Genomic DNA, 23,733 nt, shown 5'->3' on the forward strand with positions numbered 1-23,733 from the left:
CTTGGGGTAGATGGTCTGCGGTCACAAGCGGTAATACGGCCGGTGTATTTTCAATTCAAGCCAACAATGGTACTCGTATCATTTTTAAGTCCTTATTGGATACTTCTATCATAAGTTTATATCTTATATACTTTTGGTTCCATTTCTAGTTCATTTTTAGTAATTATCGGCTAGACACGCGATTCGTTTTAAGTGCAATTGTCCTCGAAGGTCTATAAACAAATTAAATGGTCCGCGTACCGTACTCGCCAAATAGGCCTAAAGTTTTTATATAGAGCCGACTTTAACAGGCAGCGTTATTAAAAGCGACTAGGGTGGTAAAGTTAACGTTGATTGCGGAAGTAGTCGAAGTCAATACGAGCCAGTTTAGCGAGAAACGTGAAATGGCTCGCACGTTTCTCCCGGAAATTGTTCGCTGTTAATTACTATGGAAATTGTTTCCGATATTATATTTCCACCCCTTTAAAATTTACGACCAACTCGGTTTAGCTACGAGGCAATTTTCTCAATTTTTGTAATCAGAATATTAGACCAGTCAAAGCGGCCGAGTTACGAATCCGTAGAAGTACTTAACCTCTCTACCAAGAAAGTATTTTATTTTGTACCTAGCAGGGTTGCCACATTATTTTCAGATTCAAATTCCCGATTTGGGTACCTTTGTTCGAATTTCATTCGTCCGAACGGTGGTACAAATGTCCGAATGCCGGAAAACAGGATCGTATGTCCGAAAACGTATTTCATTTGCCCGAGAAATTTATCACAACTTTTGTTGGTGATTTAGTCGTTCAATTTATATTAACTTTACTGGCGAATTTCATTTGTTCGAATAATCGTTTGTCCGTTTTTTCGAACATTAGGAATTGGTTGTTTTTTATTTTTTATTCTTGCACTAAAAAAAATCCAAACAAAAAAAAAACAGCAATAAGAAATACTAATTTAGCGACAGAATTCGGACAAGTGATGCTACCGATTCGGACGAATGAAACAAACAAGTTGTCCAATTCGAACAATTGAAACATTTGTTATTTCGGCGGTTCGGACGATTGAAATTCGAACATTTGTTCCACCGTTCGGACGATTGAAATTCGAACAAATGTACCTACCCCAAATTCCCTGACCATTTTAAGAGATTTCCCTGTCTTTTTAAGGCCAAAATTAGACAATTTTGAACTTTATATTTGATTTTCATCAGAAGTTAATTAATTGAAAATCAATTACAAAAGTTATAGCAACGTTAATTTTTTTAAACTTTCAACGAACTAAATAATCACAGATATGGTCATAGATCTAGAGTAAAATTACCTTCAAAAAGTGCCAAGATAAAATTGAATTCCCTCACTTTACCCTGACGTTTTACCAATTCTTAAAATTACCCGACCTTTTAGGCCCATTTTGAATTCCCTGACCTTTTACACCCATTTTGAAATTCCCTGACCTTTTAGACCCATTTTGAAATTCCCCAACCTTTTAGGCCCGTTTTTTAATTCCCTGACCTTTTAGGCCCATTTTTTAATTTCATGACCGTATACACCCATTTTGAAATTCCCTGACCTTTTAGGCCCATTTTTTAATTCCCTGACCTTTTAGGCCCATTTTGAAATTCCCTGACCCTTTAGGCCCATTTTTTAATTCCCTGACCTTTTAGACCCATTTTGAAATTCCCGGACCTTACCCTTTTTTCCCTGACGAGTGGCAACCCTGCTTAGGGAGGTATGATTATGTCGAGTGATTCTTCCAATCCCCCTCGACGCTGTATCTGTTTGGTTTCCTAAACCTGACGACTTCAAACGCGATTGAAGCACATCTGGTGCCGTTTTCCCTTCCCCCTCTCGTGACGGGGGACAACTAGACCATGGTTCCACTACCTACGTAATTAAAAAAAATCGAAAAGTTTTACTTGTGAAAATTGCAAAAAAAATACAACTGTAAACAATAGGGAACTAACACTTCGTAGCTTTGGCTGTGGCCGCCATGTTGGGTACAATTTTTTTCAATAGGAAAAAGCTCCCTATAGATATAGGTTACCTAATATTTCGATTTTAAAATGTAATATAAATATTGAGATTTATAAGAAAAATAAATTTTATAAGGCCGGGCGAATAGCACTTTTAGCATATCGAATACCGAGAGAAATAGTAGTTTTCGAACCGAATATAGAATGCCCAAAAAATTTCTAATCGAATACCGAGACGAATAGTAGTTTTCGAACCAAATACCGAATAGTTAGGCTTAATGCAAATACTACCTTATCGAATATTCGTCGAATAATAGGCCCGAATATTCGTCGAATATACTCCCAAATATTAGTCGAATAACATGTCTAATAGTCGAAATATTTTAAATTTTAATATCTAAATGGTAGAACTGAATTGTATAAGACTTCATGGGTGACCTATGACGTAAATAAAAAACTAAAACTATCTGTACACAAAAATATATCTGCCGAAAGAGCCAACTGACCAATGACGTTCGTCCTTTTGTATAGAATTGCCCTATAGATTATTTTATTTGAATTTTAGTGAACGCCGCCGTCCTCGCCGTCAGCCGCCAACATAGAATTTTCTTCCCCCAAAAACGTGTTCTGGATTCAAGACCGATCCGGGAGGCGGGAATAAGAGTCTATATTTTCCGAATATTTTCTGAACATTCGCCGAATATTTACCGTATATTTACCGAATATTTGCTGAATAATTACCGAATATTTGCTGAATAATTACCGAATATTTGCAGAATATTTGTAGAATATTTACCGAATATTTGCCGAATATTTGTAGAATATTTACCGAATATTTGCTGAATATTTACCGAATATTTGCCGAATATTTACCGAATATTTGCTGAATATTTACCTAATAATAGAAAAGTTATTCGATATTCGATCAAATACCAAAAGTAGCGTGAAATGAATATCGAGACAAATAACCGTCTCGATATTCGACCGAATTATTCGGTTAATTGTCCAGCCTTAAAAAATACTTGAAAATTATTTTTATTCTTTAAACGCTGTCCTACGAAGCTGCGATGCAGTCACTATTGGCCGTAGCCTACGTGATTTAATCACCATGGCCTATGCTATAGACAAGGCCTGAGCAATAGATTCGACGTACACGCGCACCTAGCGGGAATCTACGGCGAATTTGAAGGACCAGAAAATATTTTTTCCCAGGCATGCACCCGCCTTGATTAATTACATAGAGCCCGCGGTTCGTCTGAACAAAGAGGTTAAGCCAGTGCCCGAAAACGTGTAAGAATGTAAACGTACCTTTGCGATTACAGCCTGCACCTCATACAAGTCACGCGTCCATACATAAATACATTAATAATAAAATAATAATAATAATCAGCTAGGCTAATACCCAAGGCACCACCTTAGGCCTAAGTCATCATGCGACTTTTAAAGCCCTTAAATCAGGTGGCCGGGTTACAATGCGTAGGAGGGTGGTGGCAAGCCCTGCATGCCACGAGATCGAGCCAACAGCTCCCTACACTAACTATTACCGTTAACCTAGACAAGTTTTTATGGAAGGGGAAACCGAAGAACTCGGGGGAAAACCCGTTAAACCAGTGGGGAGAGAACTTGCAAACTCAACGCAGAAGGAGTTGTTCCGACTCAATCAAGGGAACATATAACTTTGCCCAATCTTTTACGTACATTTTTTACGTTATAAATAAAACCACGAATAAATTTTTGATAATACGCGTAACATTTCTGGAAAATATAGGAAAAAGTATTGAATTTTAGATTTAAGTCACTTGGACTTGAACCGTACTACTTTACTCCGCGTTATTACCCAATCAAGTCGTTGGAGTTATGAAAATATGCCTCCAACGACTTTTCCAACAGTTTGGGGTACCCATGCAATTTATATTGATAATTTTCTCTCGGTATATGACGAGGCAAAATTTATTAGAGACTCCACAGGTGACTGGAATTTAAGCGCCCGCGACCCAATATCGATCGTCCGGGGCGTAAATTACGAATCCCAAAATCTAAAAAAGGGCGGGCTTTACGAGAGAAGCGCTTCAATATTACCTAGCCCGTAAAAATGGCGCATGGCGGATTATATTTGAATAACTTAATTTCGCGTGACACTTTTATTAATTTTGGGGAAATGAGTTCACGAAAAAGAAATAACAGCAAATTAGTTTGGAAGTGAACTTTTTACGTGTATTTCGCCCTGTAGCTGTCGTTCAATTAATTTGATAAAGAGGCGTACCTTTAGAATGTGGAGCGGTTCATGTACCTCGCTTTTAAAATTACTTCATGTTCAAAGCGCGTAGTTTTTGCCATCGTCCAAGGCTTATTTAGAATCGGTTGTGGCCAAATAAAAGAAAATCCGAGCTAAAACCGCCAAACCCTTGGCAAAGACTTTCAGGGTGATCACAGAATATTTTTAATTCCTTTAAAGGAATTATAGGAAACTTATCAGTGAAATATAGGTAAAAATATATTGGAAGAAAATTGGGGGAAAAAGGAAAATATAGGAAGAAAATTGGGGGGAAAAGGAAGAAATATGAGAAAATTAATTATACAATAAGAGAAAACGGTTGTCAAAATTATTTGAAGGGGGAATAACATTAAAATAAAGTTGATAACCGATAGAAATAGTCGAAAACTATCGGCGAACAGTGTTGGAAATAAGAATCTGTAAAAACTAGGACGATATGAAGACTTCTAAGGGTAAAATATCAACTATTTTAATTTCTTCAGCCGTTTGAGTTAAAATATAGGGATTATAGGAAATTTAATGAAATTATAGGAGAAAAAAGGAAAGACGTTAAATTATAGGAAAAGATAGGAAATATAGGAACTGTGGTCACCCTGGACTTTAAAGCTATTGCTGTAGGACTGGCAACTTTCATTAGTCTTTGGATTAAAGAATTTGGCTTATGTTCCGTCCTTTTTAGGGCTAGATATATTACATTTATTTATCAAAAAAAAAACATTTTACTAAGCAATAGTGGTTTTTATTTTATTTTTTATTTATATATGTACCCAGTTACATATATTTAGCTTGATCGACCAGCCAACCAGTATTGCATGTTTGCCAGATAAAAGATAATAAGGAGCCGCCCTGGTTCATGAAACATCGGGTTAAACCTTCAGCTTCTCTATATACAAAAGTAAATAACCACGTAGTATTTTATGGAATGGTCTATTTTGAAATATAGATTTAAACCCGAGGGGCAGGTCACTTCCTTGATTAACGACGCACCCCTCAAAAGATTAAATCCGATTTAATCGTGATTATTTTGATTAAATTCAATTTAATCACGATTAAGTTGATTAAATCACGTTTAATCATGATTAGAATGTTTAAATCTTATTTAATCATGATTAAATGATTAAATCTGTTTAAAATTATTAAATCCTGATTAAAAATTATATCATGATTAGTATGATTAAATCGTACTTTAGTTTTGATTTTAATGATAAATTCTCGATTTGACCGATAAAATTGATTAAATCGTGATTAAAATGATTAAATCTAATTAAAAAGATTAGATCATGATTATATTTTCTAATCTTGATTAGATTTTTTAATCTTGATTACCCTGATTTAATCATTTTACTATGATTAAGACGCACCCAAAATGGAAGTGACCTGCCCCTCGTTTAAACCTACTGTAAAATTTAAAACCCACCAAAAACATTCGTCTGATTTATACCAATAAATAACAGTAATGTAAATAAAAAAAACTTAATCATCTGGGTTTTGTCACGACTACCAAGTTCATCAAGGAATTTGGAGTATTCAATTGTCGTAAATTGTAACGTTCGAAGCAAAGTCTATCGAAATTACGGCGCTAACTAGCGCGCAAAGGTGAAACTAAATGGGAAAACTAATAGGTAGTCAATTAAAATTAAGATAAATATAAAAAAATAGCAATCGAAGCGTCAATTAAACTTTAAACATTTTATCGTCACCTTAATATTTTACACCAGGAATCCATACCTCTATTTGGAATGTTTATCACGGCAGATTTTCATCTCGATGTGGCTGACGGTTTTTTTGATATCACTATGTTAACTTAACAAACAACAACGTGAGAAGTGAGCGCGCACAGAAAGGATTTTTTGTCTCGTAGGCGGGGCCAAAGCCGTCAGAGTGATCTTACCATACGCGATACGCCAGGATAAGCATTCCAAGTAGAGGTATGGATTCCTGTTTACACCCAAAGGCACAAACCAATGGGACAAGTGGGTCAATTCACCGTCCCCTTACATTTACAATTTTAATTTTGATCGATGACGTCAGCCTACGTGTTATACGATAGACACCGTTCAAAGTCTAACCTTTCTTTGACTACTTTCCTCCGCTTACAAAACCGTACGGGTCAATTAACCAACAAAATTGGAAACCCATTAAGTTCGAATTTCGGTCACCTGAACTGTTCACCAACTACTTTCCTCCGCCTAATTAATTGTACGGGACCAATTTCCCCCCTAGTATAAAGCCAATACGCCAAGTGAACTGATGAACTCATTTTGCGGCTTTTAATTGAAAAGGGGGTTGATGGTACCTATCCATAATTACCAATTTCCACCCACCCACCCACCAAAAATTGCGCAATTATCTCGCGCAACTGTGTATATTATAAATGTTGATTCATCTATAACATTTTGTTACCAGTGGACGGTCGATTGCTCCAATACAATAACAGAAAACGCCAAGGGAATTATCAAAAACCCACCGCAGCAAATAACAACATTAAAAGAAAAATAATCAGAAATTCACGATTTTTAAACCGAACGTTGAACTTGTAAAACGCACTCAACCTCAACCATAAAAAAATATTTCTCAAAAGTATATAAAAGTTGTTATTATATTGTAAATACATACGAAAAAGAACAGTTTCCGTTTCTTGACGCTAGGGTGATCACCTATTTCCGGGCTAGCGATTACGCAAGAAGCCAAAAAAATTATATTTATACAAATATATATATAACACGTTGAGTTAACAATATTTTTGGATAGAAAAAAAAAAGGATTTATTCTAAAAAATAAAATTTTATTTGAAGTGACAAGAAAGATTGGATTAGATATGGTTCAATAGTGTGTCTTATAAAAGTCGCTCTCAATATTTTTATTCGGCCTTTCTATACCGTACTTTACGTCATTTTGATAAAGCCAATATCTCCCCCCACCGGGATATCAAGCCCCCCCCCCCTGTAGAAGTGGTACGAAGAGGGGGGCGCAGAGGAGCGAAATCCCCCCGCGCCTTAGGGCTATTTCCTCTAATTTAGTTCGGCCTCCTAAAAAGTTGTTCCCAGCTTTCCGGAACTATTTTTTCATATTTTCGGACATCACGCCTGTTATTTACGATATTGTCCAGAAAGCGTATGGAATTGGTATCGTCGTAGTCTTTCTACAGGGTTCGTACAGAATTTCCGGAATTAAATTCCCTGACATTTCCAGGTTTTCCCTGACCAAATCGCCAAATTTTCCCAGACCATTTTTGTAAAATAAACGAATAGTTTGGGGTAAAATATTAAAAAAATATTTATTATGAATTTTTAATACATTTTTCAAATGTTTATTTGCCTGAATTTTTTGGGGTGATTTTAAAATTCCCTTACCTTTTTAGACCATATTCAAATTCCTTGACTTTTTTCTGACCTTTTGGAATTATTTTCAAATTCCCTGACCTTTTTGGAATCATTTTCAAATTACCTGACTTTTCCCTGACCTTTTGGAAACTTTCTAAAATTCCCTGACTTTTCCAGGTCGTGTACGAACCCTGTTCTATAAGTCTAAGAAACTAATATAAAATATTTTAGGGTTTAGCTTTTTTGCCCCCTTTTTATTATGGATTTTTCTACCTTTTCGCGTAACTAACAAGGAGAGTACCCGAGGTGTTTATCGCCGATTTCGTTCAAAGTCAGGCGTAATGTAGACCTATATGAGATATGAAATTTAACAAAAGGAGACGTTGCACTACCTATTCGATTTGCCATGGCAACCGAAAATATTTGACCACTTCAAAAAAAACTCCTTGAAAAAGCATGGGCTCGAAAATTTGTAAAATTTTTGAAAATCACGAAATGTGTAATTTAGACCACATTTAGTTAAATTTCATTAATATTTGGGTAAATCTTAACATTTTAGTGGTAAAATTGTAACACTTTTTGGGTAAAATAAGGAAAAAAATCTTATTTTTGTTTTAAGTGGTCAAAAACATTTTCGGTTGCCATGGCAAAAGGAATGGGCAGTACAACGTCTCCTTTTGGGAAATTCATTACGCCCACCTTTGAACCAAATCGGCAATAAACACCTCTGGTACTCTCCTTGTAAGTTTAAGAAAGCTTGCTAGAGTCGCCAGGAATTTTGTTTTTTTTATTGCGCTTGAGACTATTAAAACTCTGTCTTGCGTACTAAAAGCCACATCTTGCGTTTCTACTTTTAAATTCATTTATTTTATAGAAAAGTCTATTACAGGAATTTCGGGTAGGGTTCATTGAATTATCCAGAATTCATTCAGGTAACTAAAAAGTCCGCTATCTATAGCCAGGTTCTCACTAACCAATAAAATGGCTTCGTTTTAGCATATGTAACATAGTTACTCATAAGTGTGCCAGAAAGAACTTTTCACCTTGTTGCGAGGATATGACGTAATTGACGTCACTTCCCAGTCGATAACGGTTTTATCGTAATCAAAACTAGTTCTGGCGGAGAGGGAAGGAAGTTAAAACCAGTTTTACCGACGTTAGTCCGTATTTTCTTTGGTGGCTGTGAAACAACGTCTCATTTAGATTTTTAATACGGAGATGTTAAACAGAGGCACACTTATGAGTAATTATGTTACATATGGTTTTAAGTAACTAGTTTTCGAAACCAGCGTGAGAAATCACTTCGTGTTGGTTCGGGAAGCACCTCGTCCAAGTCGGTTTGCTTAGAATCGCTTTCAAAACGACAAGGCGGGGAAGTAAAATTGCTCGTATTTTCAAAAATAATGGGGATAAAATTCTAAACAATGTCAAATAATATTACTATATGTATATTAAACATGATTAACTAATTGTTTTGGGATACATTTTAGTATTTTCCAAATTCTGGTCATAATTTGAAATGACGTTAAGCCTTGGCTAAAAGCGAACCGGGCTGAAGCGGTTTCGCACGTGTGATGTGAACTGGCATTCAAACCGACCTAAACTGAGTTTTAAGCTCTTATGTGACCGTGTCTTATTTTAATCCAGACTCCTGAAAACGTGAACTTGTAGGAGATTAGATTGTATCGAGGGGTTCGACATTCGTAAAACATTATTTTACAAATCTGGAAATCAGTTCCAAAACCTCGAAATCAGCATAAAAAACCAGAAATCAACCCGAAATTCGTGCTCTAAAATCTTTTAATCCGTTTATTCCCATTCGACCGAAATCCCATTCGACCGAAAGAATTTTAAAATGTAGCCCAATTGGCGGGGTGATTTGGTATTTTATTTATAAGGTATGTACTATCGAAGATCCATGTTTAGGTTAGGTTAGGTTAGGTTAGGTTAGGTTAGGTTAGGTTAGGTTAGAGTTGGTTAAGTTTACTATTTCAGTTTTGGTTCAGTTACTTTCTTTTTATTAAAACGGAATAAATAATTATTGATGTATAAATACCCTCCTTTATTAGCTATCCGCTCCATTGCAAACGACTTCAGTAACTAAATTGAAAACATAGCAAAAGCCAATTTATATAGCAGCGTTCGGTCGAATGGGACACATAAAAGCGTTCGGTCGAATGGGACACATAAAAACCGCACGTTTCGGCGGAATTCGGTCGAATGGGACACCCCAAAAACCGCCTTCGGTCGAATGGGATTTCGGTCGAATGGGACTATAGCTTTTAATCAGTTTCTGATTTCTGAAATCACTTACCCGTACGCAAAATTTTCAAATATCAGACCCCTCGGATTGTTTTCAATAATAATTATTAAATTAAATTTCATTTTACTTTCACTTTTAATAATAACAAGAAACACAATAGGGACTTAGCAGCATGACGTATATTATACGCCACTCATGCTTTTTCCAATTGAAAAAAAATATTACCAGCATAGCGGCAATAGCTTGACGTCATACTGCCAAATCCCTTTAGAAAATCTAATACATACTGACGGCTATAGTACCTTGAGCTCGGCGGAACAGATAAATTACCCGCAAATATTTCGATTATTCATAAAAATTTCAGTTGATGGTTTATTTATGGATATTATTCGCGGTTATAAAACGATTTAATATGCAAAAAATAAGTTTTTATTCGGATAATTTTCGGGAAATTTCTTATCCCAACCCCGAGCTCAATTAGTACGTTTCATACGACGGAGTTAAACTAACTATAATAAAGAATGTACCCATATATCAGCCTATTTTTCTATTATCGGTATCGGCCAATATCGCCTTAAACGAAGCTGATAGTGGCCGATACCGATATTATAAAAATATTTTCAGAAAAACATTTAAAAATGGGAAAATTATCGATGAACTAACTAATGATAATATTTAATTTGATTGGCCGCGCCATGGACGCCAGACTTCAGAAGCTAGATAATAACTTTTTCTAAACACGGGGTTACGAGTTTAAACAAACGTTATTCGATTTGTGATAGAAAATATGTATCACGAAAATGAAAAGAAACGTATTCGGATATGCTCTTGCAAACTTTGTTTCATGAAAAATGAGAATAAAATGGTATGACAGTGCACTGAACCGTCTTTTACAATGATTTTATCATATATGATAAATGATATATGACTTTATTAATATCGTATATCGGCTGTACCAAAAGTGACATCATTACAAAAAATGTGACAATCCCTGTACTTTGGTATGCTTAAGGTTTAATGAATGCTCGACTCGAGATCGACCACGTAAAAGACTATTTATTGTCGTCTTTAGTCTATGGTATTATATCGTAGGTAGATGGCGACAGTTCCACAGAACGACGAAAAATCAAAAAATACACTAACTTTGACCAGTGCTACTTAGTTCCTCCGTTCCTCACTACGAGGCGTTTTTTGTTGGTTTTAACTTCCTTCCCTCCCCAAGGCATACTTTCCCTTCTCCCCTCCCAACTTGTATTTCGCTTGACACACTTTTGGTAATTATGTTACTTTTGGCTGTACCCATATCGGTGCATCCCTAACTATAATTAACTATACTTTACAGGGATAACGATTTGTTTTTGAACCTAACTAGCGCCAATCATCCCTAACTTGTGAAAGCTGCCTTTAAAAATCATCGGCCAAGGAGCTAAGCGGTGAAATGGGACCTGGTCTTGGGTGCGCTTGTTTCAATCTATTCGCTTTCCAGCAAAAAGGATGAAATTGGGGAGCTAAGGTGGGAGGGAATATGTCGGCGGGAAGAATTCGAAGTAGTCAGCCTTGTGCTTCTTAGCGGCCCACGAAGAAAGTTTTGGGTGCAATTGTACTCGCATCTGGAGTTACGTAAGAAGAACAAAATAATCATGCCGTCATGTCGTACAAATAATATCACTCTCATCTGAAACCGTATTCCAGGGCCCCCACTCAAATCTTCAAATTTTTTATAGGAAAAATAGGATTATATTTCTAAAATTATAGGACTTTATAGGACTATTTTTCAAATTATAGGATTTTATAGGACTAAATATGCTACTTCGTTTACTAACTTTATGCATTTAAAAACAAAATCTATATTTAGAGAAATAAATCTTTGATTTTCACTTGAAAAATAGAAACTATTGAACCATTTCATCACAAAAATATACTAGTAGCTAACCATGTTAACAAAACCAAAGTATAGACTAGAGTGACTTTATATAGGAATTTATACTTTAGCTAAATCTAGCAATTTAACAGAGTGGCGGGATTTGAAATGGGCAAAATATCAAAATTATAGGATTTATAGGACTTTTTAGGGATTTCGCTAAAAATATAGGATGTTATAGGGCATTTTTGAAAATATAAGATTTTATAGGAATTATAGGACCTCTGGGGGCCCTGCCGCATTCTCTTACGAATTACGTCACGGGATTACGTCACTGTTCAGGAATTTTATTATACAGCCGATGATTATCAAATTTCTAAACTGGTTTGGTGAGAAAATATTACTTCGGAGTCTTGTGACTTGATATATGATAGCTCTAATACGGACGGATTTGAGCTAGACCCTACCAAAAAACTAACACTTGGAAAATAAATGAGACGTAATATTTACGTTTCCGTGGACTGATTTTCAGCGCCTCTAGCGAAGGAAGGGGACAAAATGGGGGATGATCAAGCCTTAGGGAGGGCCCGAGGGGTCTATAAAATATTCGACTTTTATAGGCGATACTATAAAGTAAATTTGGTCTTAACCAACTTGTTAAAATGGGAAAACAAAATCACGTGACTACCTTTTCACAGCCAACTTCGATTCGGTAACTCGTGTAAATAGTTGGCCGTGCGACGTCAAAGAATAAAAATATTCCTTCCAGATACTGCAGACAGCTAATTAACTTACACTTTTCTATTACAAATGTTTTAAATAATAATTCGATCAAAATTTAAACCACCATTAGCAAAATAAAATGAATAATAGTTGGTATTTCTTAGGATAGATGGCGCTGCAGGTCTTCACAAAGTCACGTGACTACCATCTTTTCAGCCCCCCCCCCCTGGACTTTATAGTTTCGCGTATTGGACTGAAAGACGATAAAATCGAAATTTTGGTTCGGTAACTTACAATCTACAAACTGTTACGTTTTTAATTCCGGGAATGGGGCGTTAACTCAATTGGGTAAATTAGTTTTACTTAATTAAATTTTTATTTCCTCCTAACATTGCGGTTTATTTATATTATTTTAAAAGGTTATTTATAGCGGTGGTATCTTCGGAAGCGGGAGACGACACGCTTCAGCGCTGTTTTCACTCAATCAATCGTGTCGACGCCAAGAAACGAAAAACATTCAAATCCAGAATCGTTTTTCAACACGGCGAACGCGATTTGTCAATTGTCGTCTGAGGAAATTTACTGTCTGTAATAAAAGTGGAGAAAGCTCAAATTCTCCTTAACAGTCACCTATTATTTCTTATTTAGCTTTCTCAACTGCTTAGTGTTTTTCGCATCGGAAAATCGGTCTTAAAACAAAATTGGTCTATTTTGTCAGGGCATATATTTGCCAAGTTACTTAAATAAATAATCAGCTAGGCTAAACACCCGAGGCACCACCTTAGGCCAAAGTCATCTAGCGACTTATAATGCTTTTAAACAGGTGGTCGGGTTACAATGCGTAGGAGGGTGGTGGCGAGCCCTTCATAACACACGAACCAACAGCTCCCTACACTAACTATTACCGTTAACCTCGACAAGTGTTTATGGAAGGGGAAACCGAAGAACTCGGGGGAAAACCCCTTAAACCATTGGGGAGAGAACCTTCAAACTCAACGCGGAAGGAGTAGTTCCGAGTTTTCACCCAGTGCCACAAGTTGGGTCGAACCCGGCTCGTCTTGCTGCGAGGCGAATGTGCTAACCACTCCGCCACCCCACTTCCGGTACTGTAGTAAATAAATAAGCTTGACAAAATATTAATATTTAAATGTTGATCTAGCTACATAAATTGCCACAAAAAAACCTTTTTGTGGGTCCCTTGAAGTGTAGCATTTAGTCCATTCAAAAACGGAGCTAAGATCTTTGACAATAGGTATAACAAAACAGAAATACGACCTAGAATTTCGCTTTCAAAAGGTTCCTAATATCCATTCAAACAATATAACTCATTTTATCGTGACTACAAAATAAAACTAAGTACACCCTAACAATTATCTCATAAATAATAACAATAATTTAAAAAAATCTAGATCTAAATCCCATAATCTCGTTATAATTTTCTTTATCAAAATTCGATAAAATCTTTTGGTTTTGCTCCGATAAATCCGGAATTTAACGATTAAGCGTAAAAGGTCTGGCGTAAACAAAACTGTGTTACTCTACTAACTTTTACCATAAAAGTCCAGGTCACTGGAAAATATGACAAAATGTGATAAATATTCGAAAATACCGCAAGTGGAAAATATGGCGAAAAGTGGAAAATAGTGAAAAGGCAAAAAGTGAAAAATAGTGAAATTATGGCAAAAAGTGGAAAATATAGCGAAAATATGGCGAAAAGAGGAAAATAGTGAAATTATGGCAAGAAATTTAAAATAGTGGAAAATATGGTGAAAAGTAGCAAACAGTAGCAAATAGTGAAAAGGCAAAAAGTAGCAAATAGTGAAAAGGCAAAAAGTGGAAAATATGGTGAAAAGGCAAAAAGTGGATAATAGTGAAATTATGGCAAAAAGTAGCAAATAGTGAAAAGGCAAAAAGTGGGTAATAGTGAAATTATGGCAAAAAGTGGAAAATAGTGGAAAATATGGTGAAAAGTGGAAAATATTGGAAAATATAGTGAAAAGTGGAAAATATTGGAAAATATAGTGAAAAATGAAAAATAGTGAAAAGGCAAAAGTGGAAAATAGTGAAAAGGAAAAAGTGGAAAATAGTGAAAAGGCAAAAGTGGAAAATAGTAAAAGGCAAAAGTGGAAAATAGTGAAATTATGGCAAAAAGTCGAAAATATGGCGAAAAGTAGGTGAATAATTAAGAAATATTCAGTGTAAAACGATTAAAATAACTAATTTAATTAAAATTTCTTTAATCTGATTCAGTGCCTGCTATATAATGTTTACGATTTTATTTAGTAAGAAATATTAGCCACATTGACAAACGGTATTTTACACCTGGAACTACTGAAACACGAATTTATCGCGTCATGAAGAAACAGTGCCCGTTGACGTCATCGAGATTGGAGCCGGCGGAAGGGGCCCCCGCGTTTCTAATCTGGGCAGGCGAATTAGCGCCTGTTTTGGTAGGCCCAAAAGATTTCGCGCGAGTCCCTATTCAACTCGTAAAACTAAGAAAGGCGATTAGAAAGAGGCGCAGACTTTACTCGCACCCTAGCTATAATAACGTTGTCACTTTCGCTTAAGTTAAGCGTAATAAAAAGTAGAATTTTTGAATAGGGGCGTTGGCTCTGAAAAGTATTCCGTGATGTTATATAACCTCGGCCCGGAATTTGGTGGAAAGAGTTTCGGAGAAGCTTGGGCTGCCACGTACCAAAATTCTTAGCTATAATAAAAAGAATGCCCGAGACTGCACCAGAAGGGATTTTAATTCTAGAGAAAACGGCATTATTAATCTATTACGGTGAAGAAAAGAACTTTTAAACTGAGTCTCTATACGCTTGCTTTTCTTTTTGATAAGCGACTTCTAAGTCTTATACTTCAATAGATTTCGGAGTCTAGAAATAGCCTTTAAATGGACAGATAAATAGTTTCGGTAGAAATATCTGGGAATATTGTATAAACAGAAGTACATAAGATATGGTTTGCGAGATAAGTATCGGTCTACATTTATTCTGTTATTACCAAAAGTGACATAATTACCAAAAGTGTGACAATCCCTGCACTTTCGTATGCTAAAGGTTTAATGACTGCTCGACTCGAGATGACCACATAAAAGATTATTTATTGTCGCCTTTCTGGATCTTTTTTTAGTCTATGGTATTATATCGTATGTTGATGGCGACAGCATCTCCACAGAACGACGAAAAATCAAAAAATACACTAACTTTGACCAGTGCTACTTAGTTTCTCCGTTCCTCACTACGAGGCGTTATTTGTTGGTTTTAACTTCCTTCCCTCCCCAAGGCATACTTTCCCTTCTCCCCTCCCAACTTGTACTTCGCTCCTAACATTCATTACGAAATAGTACCGATTGACACACTTTTGGTAATTATGTCACTTACGTTATTTGCTTCAGCATTTACAGATCGAAAATCTGAAATTATCGTATCTAAGCCAAAAAATTATCGATTTTCTTGGAAAATTATCGCACATTTCGTTTTGGCGCTAAATTTTAATTCATACATAAATGCGTTGAATTTAGATGATTTTTTTGAAAGCACTACGGGAGTTTTATTTCAGGGAAATAATCAAAATGCCTATTTTCATTATTAAAGGGAATATAACCTGCAAAGCAATCTTTATGGAAGACCCCTTCAATTTTTCAAATTACGCTGTATAGTGGCGCCAAACATTTCTAAAGCCAAAGGCAAGAGCGGCCAGAGCTGCAAACGTTGGTGTTCCACACCAAATACCTGAGGTTATATGCCCTTTAACTAAACTAAATATGTTTAAAATTGTATAGGAGTAATAAACTCATACTCAGGACTACGCAGCACGGTCGGCAGAAAATGTATATAATTCATTTTTAAGTAGAAGTTATATAAATCAATTATAAAATTTAAATCGTGCGTAGGTTTTTCAAAAAATCTAAAAATTATCGTACGTTGAGGCAGAATTATAGAAATAATGGTACTACAGCTATCTCCAGTGGGGCCCGGAATTTATATTTTACTGGGGCCCAGGCCGCGAATTGGCGGGAAATTGAAAGCACCTAGAGTTTGCTAAGAGATAGTATAATAAACTTATGATATAGCGATACCGTTTGCTTACGAAAAAAATAAATAATGTAAAGTAAAAGTATTATCTTTACTGTAAATGTTTCTGAGAAATGAGAATGGGTAATGATTACTTTATGTGACTTCGTATTCGAATTAGTCTAATTCAAGTTAGATTTTAAAAGTATTTACTTTGGAAATATTACCGATAGTAAGGGTTATGAGAATGAATAAACAGATAAGACACAGTATTAGATAATAATATAGTAATATTTATTGACGGCAATCTATTTAGAAAAAAAAAGTTCTTCGGACGATAACATTTGCTTTATGCGCAAAAATTCCAGATTAAGAACACTAGTACTTGAAATATATTTAATCATATTTATTGAAAGTCACAAGGGCGCCCGCTATCACGGAAGATAGTTAGTAAGAAAGCTGTTAAATCAGCGCTTATAGGGGTTGTTGATTTGTTTTGATTCGAAGGTAATAAAAGGGGTAAAGTCAGCGCTTATCGGGCTTGTTGATTTGTTTTGATTCAAAGGTAACAAAAGGGTAAAAGGTCAGCGCTTATCGGGCTTGTTGATTTGTTTTGATTCAAAGGTAACAAAAGGGTAAAAGGTCAGCGCTTATCAGGCTTGTTGATTTGTTTTGATTCAAAGGTAATAAAAGGGGTAAAGTCAGCGCTTATCGGGCTTGTTGATTTGTTTTGATTCAAAGGTAACAAAAGGGTAAAAGGTCAGCGCTTATCGGGCTTGTTGATTTGTTTTGATTCAAAGGTAACAAAAGGGTAAAAGGTCAGCGCTTATCGGGCTTGTTGATTTGTTTTGATTCAAAGGTAATAAAAGGGGTAAAGTCAGCGCTTATCGGGCTTGTTGATTTGTTTTGATTCGAAGGTAATAAAAGGGGTAAAGTTAGCGCTTATCGGGCTTGTTGATTTGTTTTGGTTCAAAGGTAATAAAAGGGTAAAAGGTTAGCGCTTATCGGGGTTGTTGATTTGTTTTGATTCAAAGGTAACAAAAGGGTAAAAGGTCAGCGCTTATCGGGCTTGTTGATTTGTTTTGATTCGAAGGTAATAAAAGGGGTAAAGTTAGCGCTTATCGGGCTTGTTGATTTGTTTTGATTCGAAGGTAATAAAAGGGGTAAAGTCAGCGCTTATCGGGCTTGTTGATTTGTTTTGATTCAAAGGTAACAAAAGGGTAAAAGGTTAGCGCTTATCGGGGTTGTTGATTTGTTTTGATTCAAAGGTAACAAAAGGGTAAAAGGTCAGCGCTTATCGGGCTTGTTGATTTGTTTTGATTCAAAGGTAATAAAAGGGGTAAAGTCAGCGCTTATCGGGCTTGTTGATTTGTTTTGATTCAAAGGTAACAAAAGGGTAAAAGGTCAGCGCTTATCAGGCTTGTTGATTTGTTTTGATTCAAAGGTAATAAAAGGGGTAAAGTCAGCGCTTATCGGGCTTGTTGATTTGTTTTGATTCAAAGGTAACAAAAGGGTAAAAGGTCAGCGCTTATCGGGCTTGTTGATTTGTTTTGATTCAAAGGTAACAAAAGGGTAAAAGGTCAGCGCTTATCGGGCTTGTTGATTTGTTTTGATTCAAAGGTAATAAAAGGGGTAAAGTCAGCGCTTATCGGGCTTGTTGATTTGTTTTGATTCGAAGGTAATAAAAGGGGTAAAGTTAGCGCTTATCGGGCTTGTTGATTTGTTTTGGTTCAAAGGTAATAAAAGGGTAAAAGGTTAGCGCTTATCGGGGTTGTTGATTTGTTTTGATTCAAAGGTAACAAAAGGGTAAAAGGTCAGCGCTTATCGGGCTTGTTGATTTGTTTTGATTCGAAGGTAATAAAAGGGGTAAAGTTAGCGCTTATCGGGCTTGTTGATTTGTTTTGATTCGAAGGTAATAAAAGGGGTAAAGTCAGCGCTTATCGGGCTTGTTGATTTGTTTTGATTCAAAGGTAACAAAAGGGTAAAAGGTTAGCGCTTATCGGGGTTGTTGATTTGTTTTGATTCAAAGGTAACAAAAGGGTAAAAGGTCAGCGCTTATCGGGCTTGTTGATTTGTTTTGATTCAAAGGTAATAAAAGGGGTAAAGTCAGCGCTTATCGGGCTTGTTGATTTGTTTTGATTCAAAGGTAACAAAAGGGTAAAAGGTCAGCGCTTATCAGGCTTGTTGATTTGTTTTGATTCAAAGGTAATAAAAGGGGTAAAGTCAGCGCTTATCGGGCTTGTTGATTTGTTTTGATTCAAAGGTAACAAAAGGGTAAAAGGTCAGCGCTTATCGGGCTTGTTGATTTGTTTTGATTCAAAGGTAACAAAAGGGTAAAAGGTCAGCGCTTATCGGGCTTGTTGATTTGTTTTGATTCAAAGGTAATAAAAGGGGTAAAGTCAGCGCTTATCGGGCTTGTTGATTTGTTTTGATTCGAAGGTAATAAAAGGGGTAAAGTTAGCGCTTATCGGGCTTGTTGATTTGTTTTGGTTCAAAGGTAATAAAAGGGTAAAAGGTTAGCGCTTATCGGGGTTGTTGATTTGTTTTGATTCAAAGGTAACAAAAGGGTAAAAGGTCAGCGCTTATCGGGCTTGTTGATTTGTTTTGATTCGAAGGTAATAAAAGGGGTAAAGTTAGCGCTTATCGGGCTTGTTGATTTGTTTTGATTCGAAGGTAATAAAAGGGGTAAAGTCAGCGCTTATCGGGCTTGTTGATTTGTTTTGATTCAAAGGTAACAAAAGGGTAAAAGGTTAGCGCTTATCGGGCTTGTTGATTTGTTTTGATTCAAAGGTAACAAAAGGGTAAAAGGTTAGCGCTTATCGGGGTTGTTGATTTGTTTTGATTCAAAGGTAACAAAAGGGTAAAAGGTCAGCGCTTATCGGGCTTGTTGATTTGTTTTGATTCAAAAGTAATAAAAGGGGTAAAGTCAGCGCTTATCGGGCTTGTTGATTTGTTTTGATTCAAAGGTAACAAAAGGGTAAAAGTTTAGCGCTTATCGGGGTTGTTGATTTGTTTTGATTCAAAGGTAACAAAAGGGTAAAAGGTCAGCGCTTATCGGGCTTGTTGATTTGTTTTGATTCAAAGGTAATAAAAGGGGTAAAGTCAGCGCTTATCGGGCTTGTTGATTTGTTTTGATTCGAAGGTAATAAAAGGGGTAAAGTCAGCGCTTATCGGGCTTGTTGATTTGTTTTGATTCAAAGGTAATAAAAGGGTAAATTGTACCTGTAATTGCTACAGAAACTACAGAACTATAAATAAATTAATTAATTTAGATTAAAAGTAATTTCTGCACGAAAAAAGTAAAAAACAATTCTACCCGAGTTTTGTATTACTTTTACCAGCTAAAAGTACATTAACCACCTGTCATGGAATACTAACAAAACAAGCAAATGTTGAATCATCACGGCTATGGGGCCAACGCAATATTACTCATCTAACGTTAAAAGAAGTTCGCAAAACCTACGTATAGCTTTTTATAGGCTTTACCTTTATTTTTGGGGGACGCGTTTCTAAGGTTGGTGAAACCCCCTTTCGTAGCGTAGGGCGTCAACCCCTTTGGACAACATAGATATTACAGCGCTCTATATTGGCCAAAAATAAGAGGTTCAATATTTTATACGGTGCAGCGGTAAGGAATCACGGAGGCCCCGGCCCCCGAACAATAACTTCCGGTCCGGTTCCGTTTTGAAACGCTGCGAGTGACGTTTCACGCTATTTGTCTTTTATATTTTAATGGACATTTTCCTTTCGATATATCACCTCGGAAATAGTTTTTTCGAAATGCTAAAAGGTCACGTGCTTTTTTTCGATAAGTTATGACCGAGGGGCAGGTCACTTCCTTGATTAAAGACGCACCCCTCGAAAGATTAAATCCGATTTAATCGTGAGTATTTTGAATAAATTCAATTTAATCACGATTTTGTTGATTAAATCACGTTTAATCGAGATTAGAATGTTTAAATCTGATTTAATCATGATTATTTTGATTAAATTCAATTTAATCACGATTTTGTTGATTAAATCACGTTTAATCGAGATTATAATGTTTAAATCTGATTTAACCATGATTAAATCTGATTAAAATGATTAAATCCTGATTGAAACGATTAAATCGCGATTATAAATTTAAACGAGAATCAGAATGATTATATTGGGGTGATTGGAATATTTATAATTGTGCGTGATTAGAACGAGCGGATTAGAATAATTTTATATGAAAAAAAGTAGTTCCTATTACAATGTTACCTTAATTACTAAGCTGCGATAAAATAGCGATTTAAATGATTTTTTTTTTGAAAAAAAAACCATGGATTTAAATCAATTTTTCTATAGTATTTTTGAAAAAGAAAAAACCTCATCAATTGCTATAATTTAGGTTTAAATATAATCTTTCTTGTACTTCCCCTAATGTTGCATTGGATTCTACCTGGTTAAAAAATAAAAATTTGTTCTATATGATTATTAGCTTAAATTGAAAAAAATCATTATACATATATATATATATATAGGTTAAATCTTTAAAAAATTTAAACATATTTGTTTTAGGTAAAACAATAAAAATGCGATTTCAATAAAAAAGAAATCGATTTAGGTACTTGTTTTTTTTTAAATCAAAAAATTTTCAATCCTGGTAGTTTTAAGACTTTTAAATTTGGCGGGTACTGCCTGCTGTGGATTAACCAATATGCTTATTAGGCTCATGGGCGTCCGCAGGTGGAAAATACCAGGTGGACAATTATAGTGAGGTAAATAGTGGAAATTTCCGGCCTGGACAAAAGTTATTTTAGTAGCCAATCTGGCAAATAAATAATTTTACCAAAGAAAATTATAAAATAATAATAAAAAAATATTTTAACACAGAAATTCCAGATTTATATATATAAATCTGGAATCAGATTTTATAATTTTCTTTGGTAAAATTATTTATTTGCCAGATTGGCTACTAAAATAACTTTTGTCCATTAGAATGGTCAGATTCTGATTAAAATAAGAATAGTCTGTTAATTTTTTTTGGAATAATGAATAACATTGTAAGTTCAGTGTAAACTAAGATATTTTTACAATAAACTTCTTAAAAATTTAATTCCAATTACTATTTTAAGCTTTGAAATTAAAACGCCCACCTTTGCCGACCTATGAATGCACTAATATATGTACGAGTTTCACCCCTCTTAAACTATATATGAAGTTTCTAAGGGCCAGAAGCTGTGACAAAGGTAGGGGGCCCGAAACGAAGCTAGGGAAAGATTAGCGAAGGTCCTAATAAAGCTCTAGCAGAAGGGCCCGAAACGAGGCTAGGGAAAGATCGGTGTTGGCCCTAATAAAGCTCTAGCAGAAGGGCCCGAAACGAGGCTAGGGAAAGATCGGTGTTGGCCCTAATAAAGCTCTAGCAGAAGGGCCCGAAACGAGGCTAGGGAAAGGTCGGCCGGGGCCCTAATAAAGTGCCAGCCTAGAGGCCCGGGTGGTAATTACTCCGTTACTGGGTACCTGCCCCATAATATTAGAGTTTGGACATTGAGAGTAGCCTGTAGCACTGCCAGCCCATTTAAAACGAATTTTAGTCCATAAAGTATATATTTAAGCTAGTTATTTGCCAGAAAATTGCTTGTAACTCAACAAAGTTCAAATTTCCCTCCGTAGACTACTAATAATTACATTCAAACAATGCCACAAATAATTACAAAATTATACAACATGCCACGAATACGGCTGTATTAAAAGTTATTAAACGACTCAGACGTACAGGTGTGTTTTCTACAAACGGCGGATTCAGTATGAAAATAAGGAAACCAGGTAATGAAAGCGACATTATATCAAAAACGTTCCTCTAATGGGACCCTCCCAATTATAAATGTGTTATTATTGACGTTATCGCGGCGCTAATAGCCGTAACAGGTACATCGGGAGTCCCCCGTTTGCTAGTTAGATTCGTATCACACCTGATGGTATCAGTCGCTTAAATGATCCAATCTAGAGACGACGCTTTTTGAAACGTCAAGATTCGTTACTCACAGTGCCTTGGAGAGCGTCGTACAGCGCGTCAAATGGCCGAGTCCCGAGACTGGGTCCGGTATTTTCGTCCGTCGAGTTGGGCAGTTTGAAGCCTTTGTGGGATTACAACTCTTTTATACGTTTCAATAAGGCCACGCAAACATGATATAGCTACGGTGTCTTTCCCGCACTTACAAGAGTCGTTCGAATCTTATCAACATGGCTCGGAATAAGGCCGTTTCGCCGAAGAGAGAAAGCGCGCGTTCTTTTTCGCGAACGGGGGGAAATTTTTAGGATAAAATAACTCGTACTTTTCGTTAATAAAATGCCAGTGCGATCCTCGCTCGAGGCCAGCGCGTATTTTCGCGTCCCCTTTCAACCGAGGCTCGGCTCTACATCACGATCAGAGCTCACGCAAGCCGACGCTACTCGCGGCAGACAATCGGCGGGAACAGCCCGCGTGTTGGCCCTTCTGCGCACGCGCACTTCCATTACAAACGCCAAGGCCCAGTTTCGGGCGACTAGTGACGTAAACTGTCAGCTTCTTTTTGCACTCGGCCTCAACTCTCCCTCGTTTTTCGGGTGCAAGTTTTCCTATATCTTTCTCTCTCTTTCCTATACTTTATTTATTTTCCCCGGAATAAAAGTACAGGCCTTTTAGGCTATATCGCTATTAAGATTTTCATGCCGATTTAAAAGAGGCGATGAATTAATGATTCAGATTTAAATAGAAGATATCAGAGTGGAAACATTTTATCGTTACTTTAAATATGTATAAAGCGTATAAGAAAATTTTCCGTACTCACCCCGTTTTTAATTTTCACTTCTGGCTCGCTCATATTTTCCGCAGCTGGTTTATTCTGATATCAGAGAAATCATAATGATATTTTTTTGGATCCTGTGTAAGCGATGACTGGAAGCTTAGATTTCAAATTGTCCTTTGCCTTGTCGAGTATTTGTTCGGGTCGACTAGTGCAATAAAACTATCTCGAAGTTCCTGATAATGCAGAAACAGCGTGGATCTCGCTCCTTATCAGGAGTTCAGGATCCCTCTCATTTTGTTGGCAAACTAAATGACGACTTAGTTATTGTCGAAAACGCTCGTACGATAAAATGTACTGGTTGGTCGATTGTAAACATTATCTAATAATTATACGCTAGTTTCATTTTTTAATTGTGTTCGGAACGGCTGCTTCATTTTTAGCCGCGCCATTTCAAACAGTCCCGTTGGATAATGTAAATTATCTAGTCCCCTACTTGTTGGAATATTAACGGTGTTAGGGTTTCGCTGTCGCGTAATTCGTTGGTTTGACCCATTTTA

At 36.2% G+C, this 23,733-nt stretch overlaps 1 protein-coding gene across 2 annotated transcripts in view; it reads right to left on the reverse strand.

Moving 5' to 3' along the window:
- The window catches only part of LOC149927154 (phosphatidylcholine:ceramide cholinephosphotransferase 2-like), a 44,347-nt gene extending 21,032 nt beyond the window's left edge, over positions 1–23,315 (reverse strand). Inside the window, exon 1 of one of the 2 annotated variants that reach the window (XM_090158408.1) lies at positions 23,219–23,315. In XM_090158408.1, the coding sequence (XP_090014534.1) occupies positions 23,219–23,251 (33 nt within the window). In that variant the 5' untranslated portion in view covers positions 23,252–23,315. Of the gene's footprint in view, positions 1–22,433; positions 22,802–23,218 lie in introns of those variants that run through there. The other variant, XM_090158410.1, reaches the window with a different exon arrangement.
- Positions 23,316–23,733: the final 418 nt, after the last annotated feature.

The sequence above is a fragment of the Leiobunum rupestre genome, chromosome 9, assembly GCF_980474605.1.
Source record: "Leiobunum rupestre chromosome 9, qqLeiRupe1.1.hap1, whole genome shotgun sequence".
NCBI classification, from domain to species: Eukaryota; Metazoa; Arthropoda; class Arachnida; order Opiliones; family Sclerosomatidae; genus Leiobunum; species Leiobunum rupestre.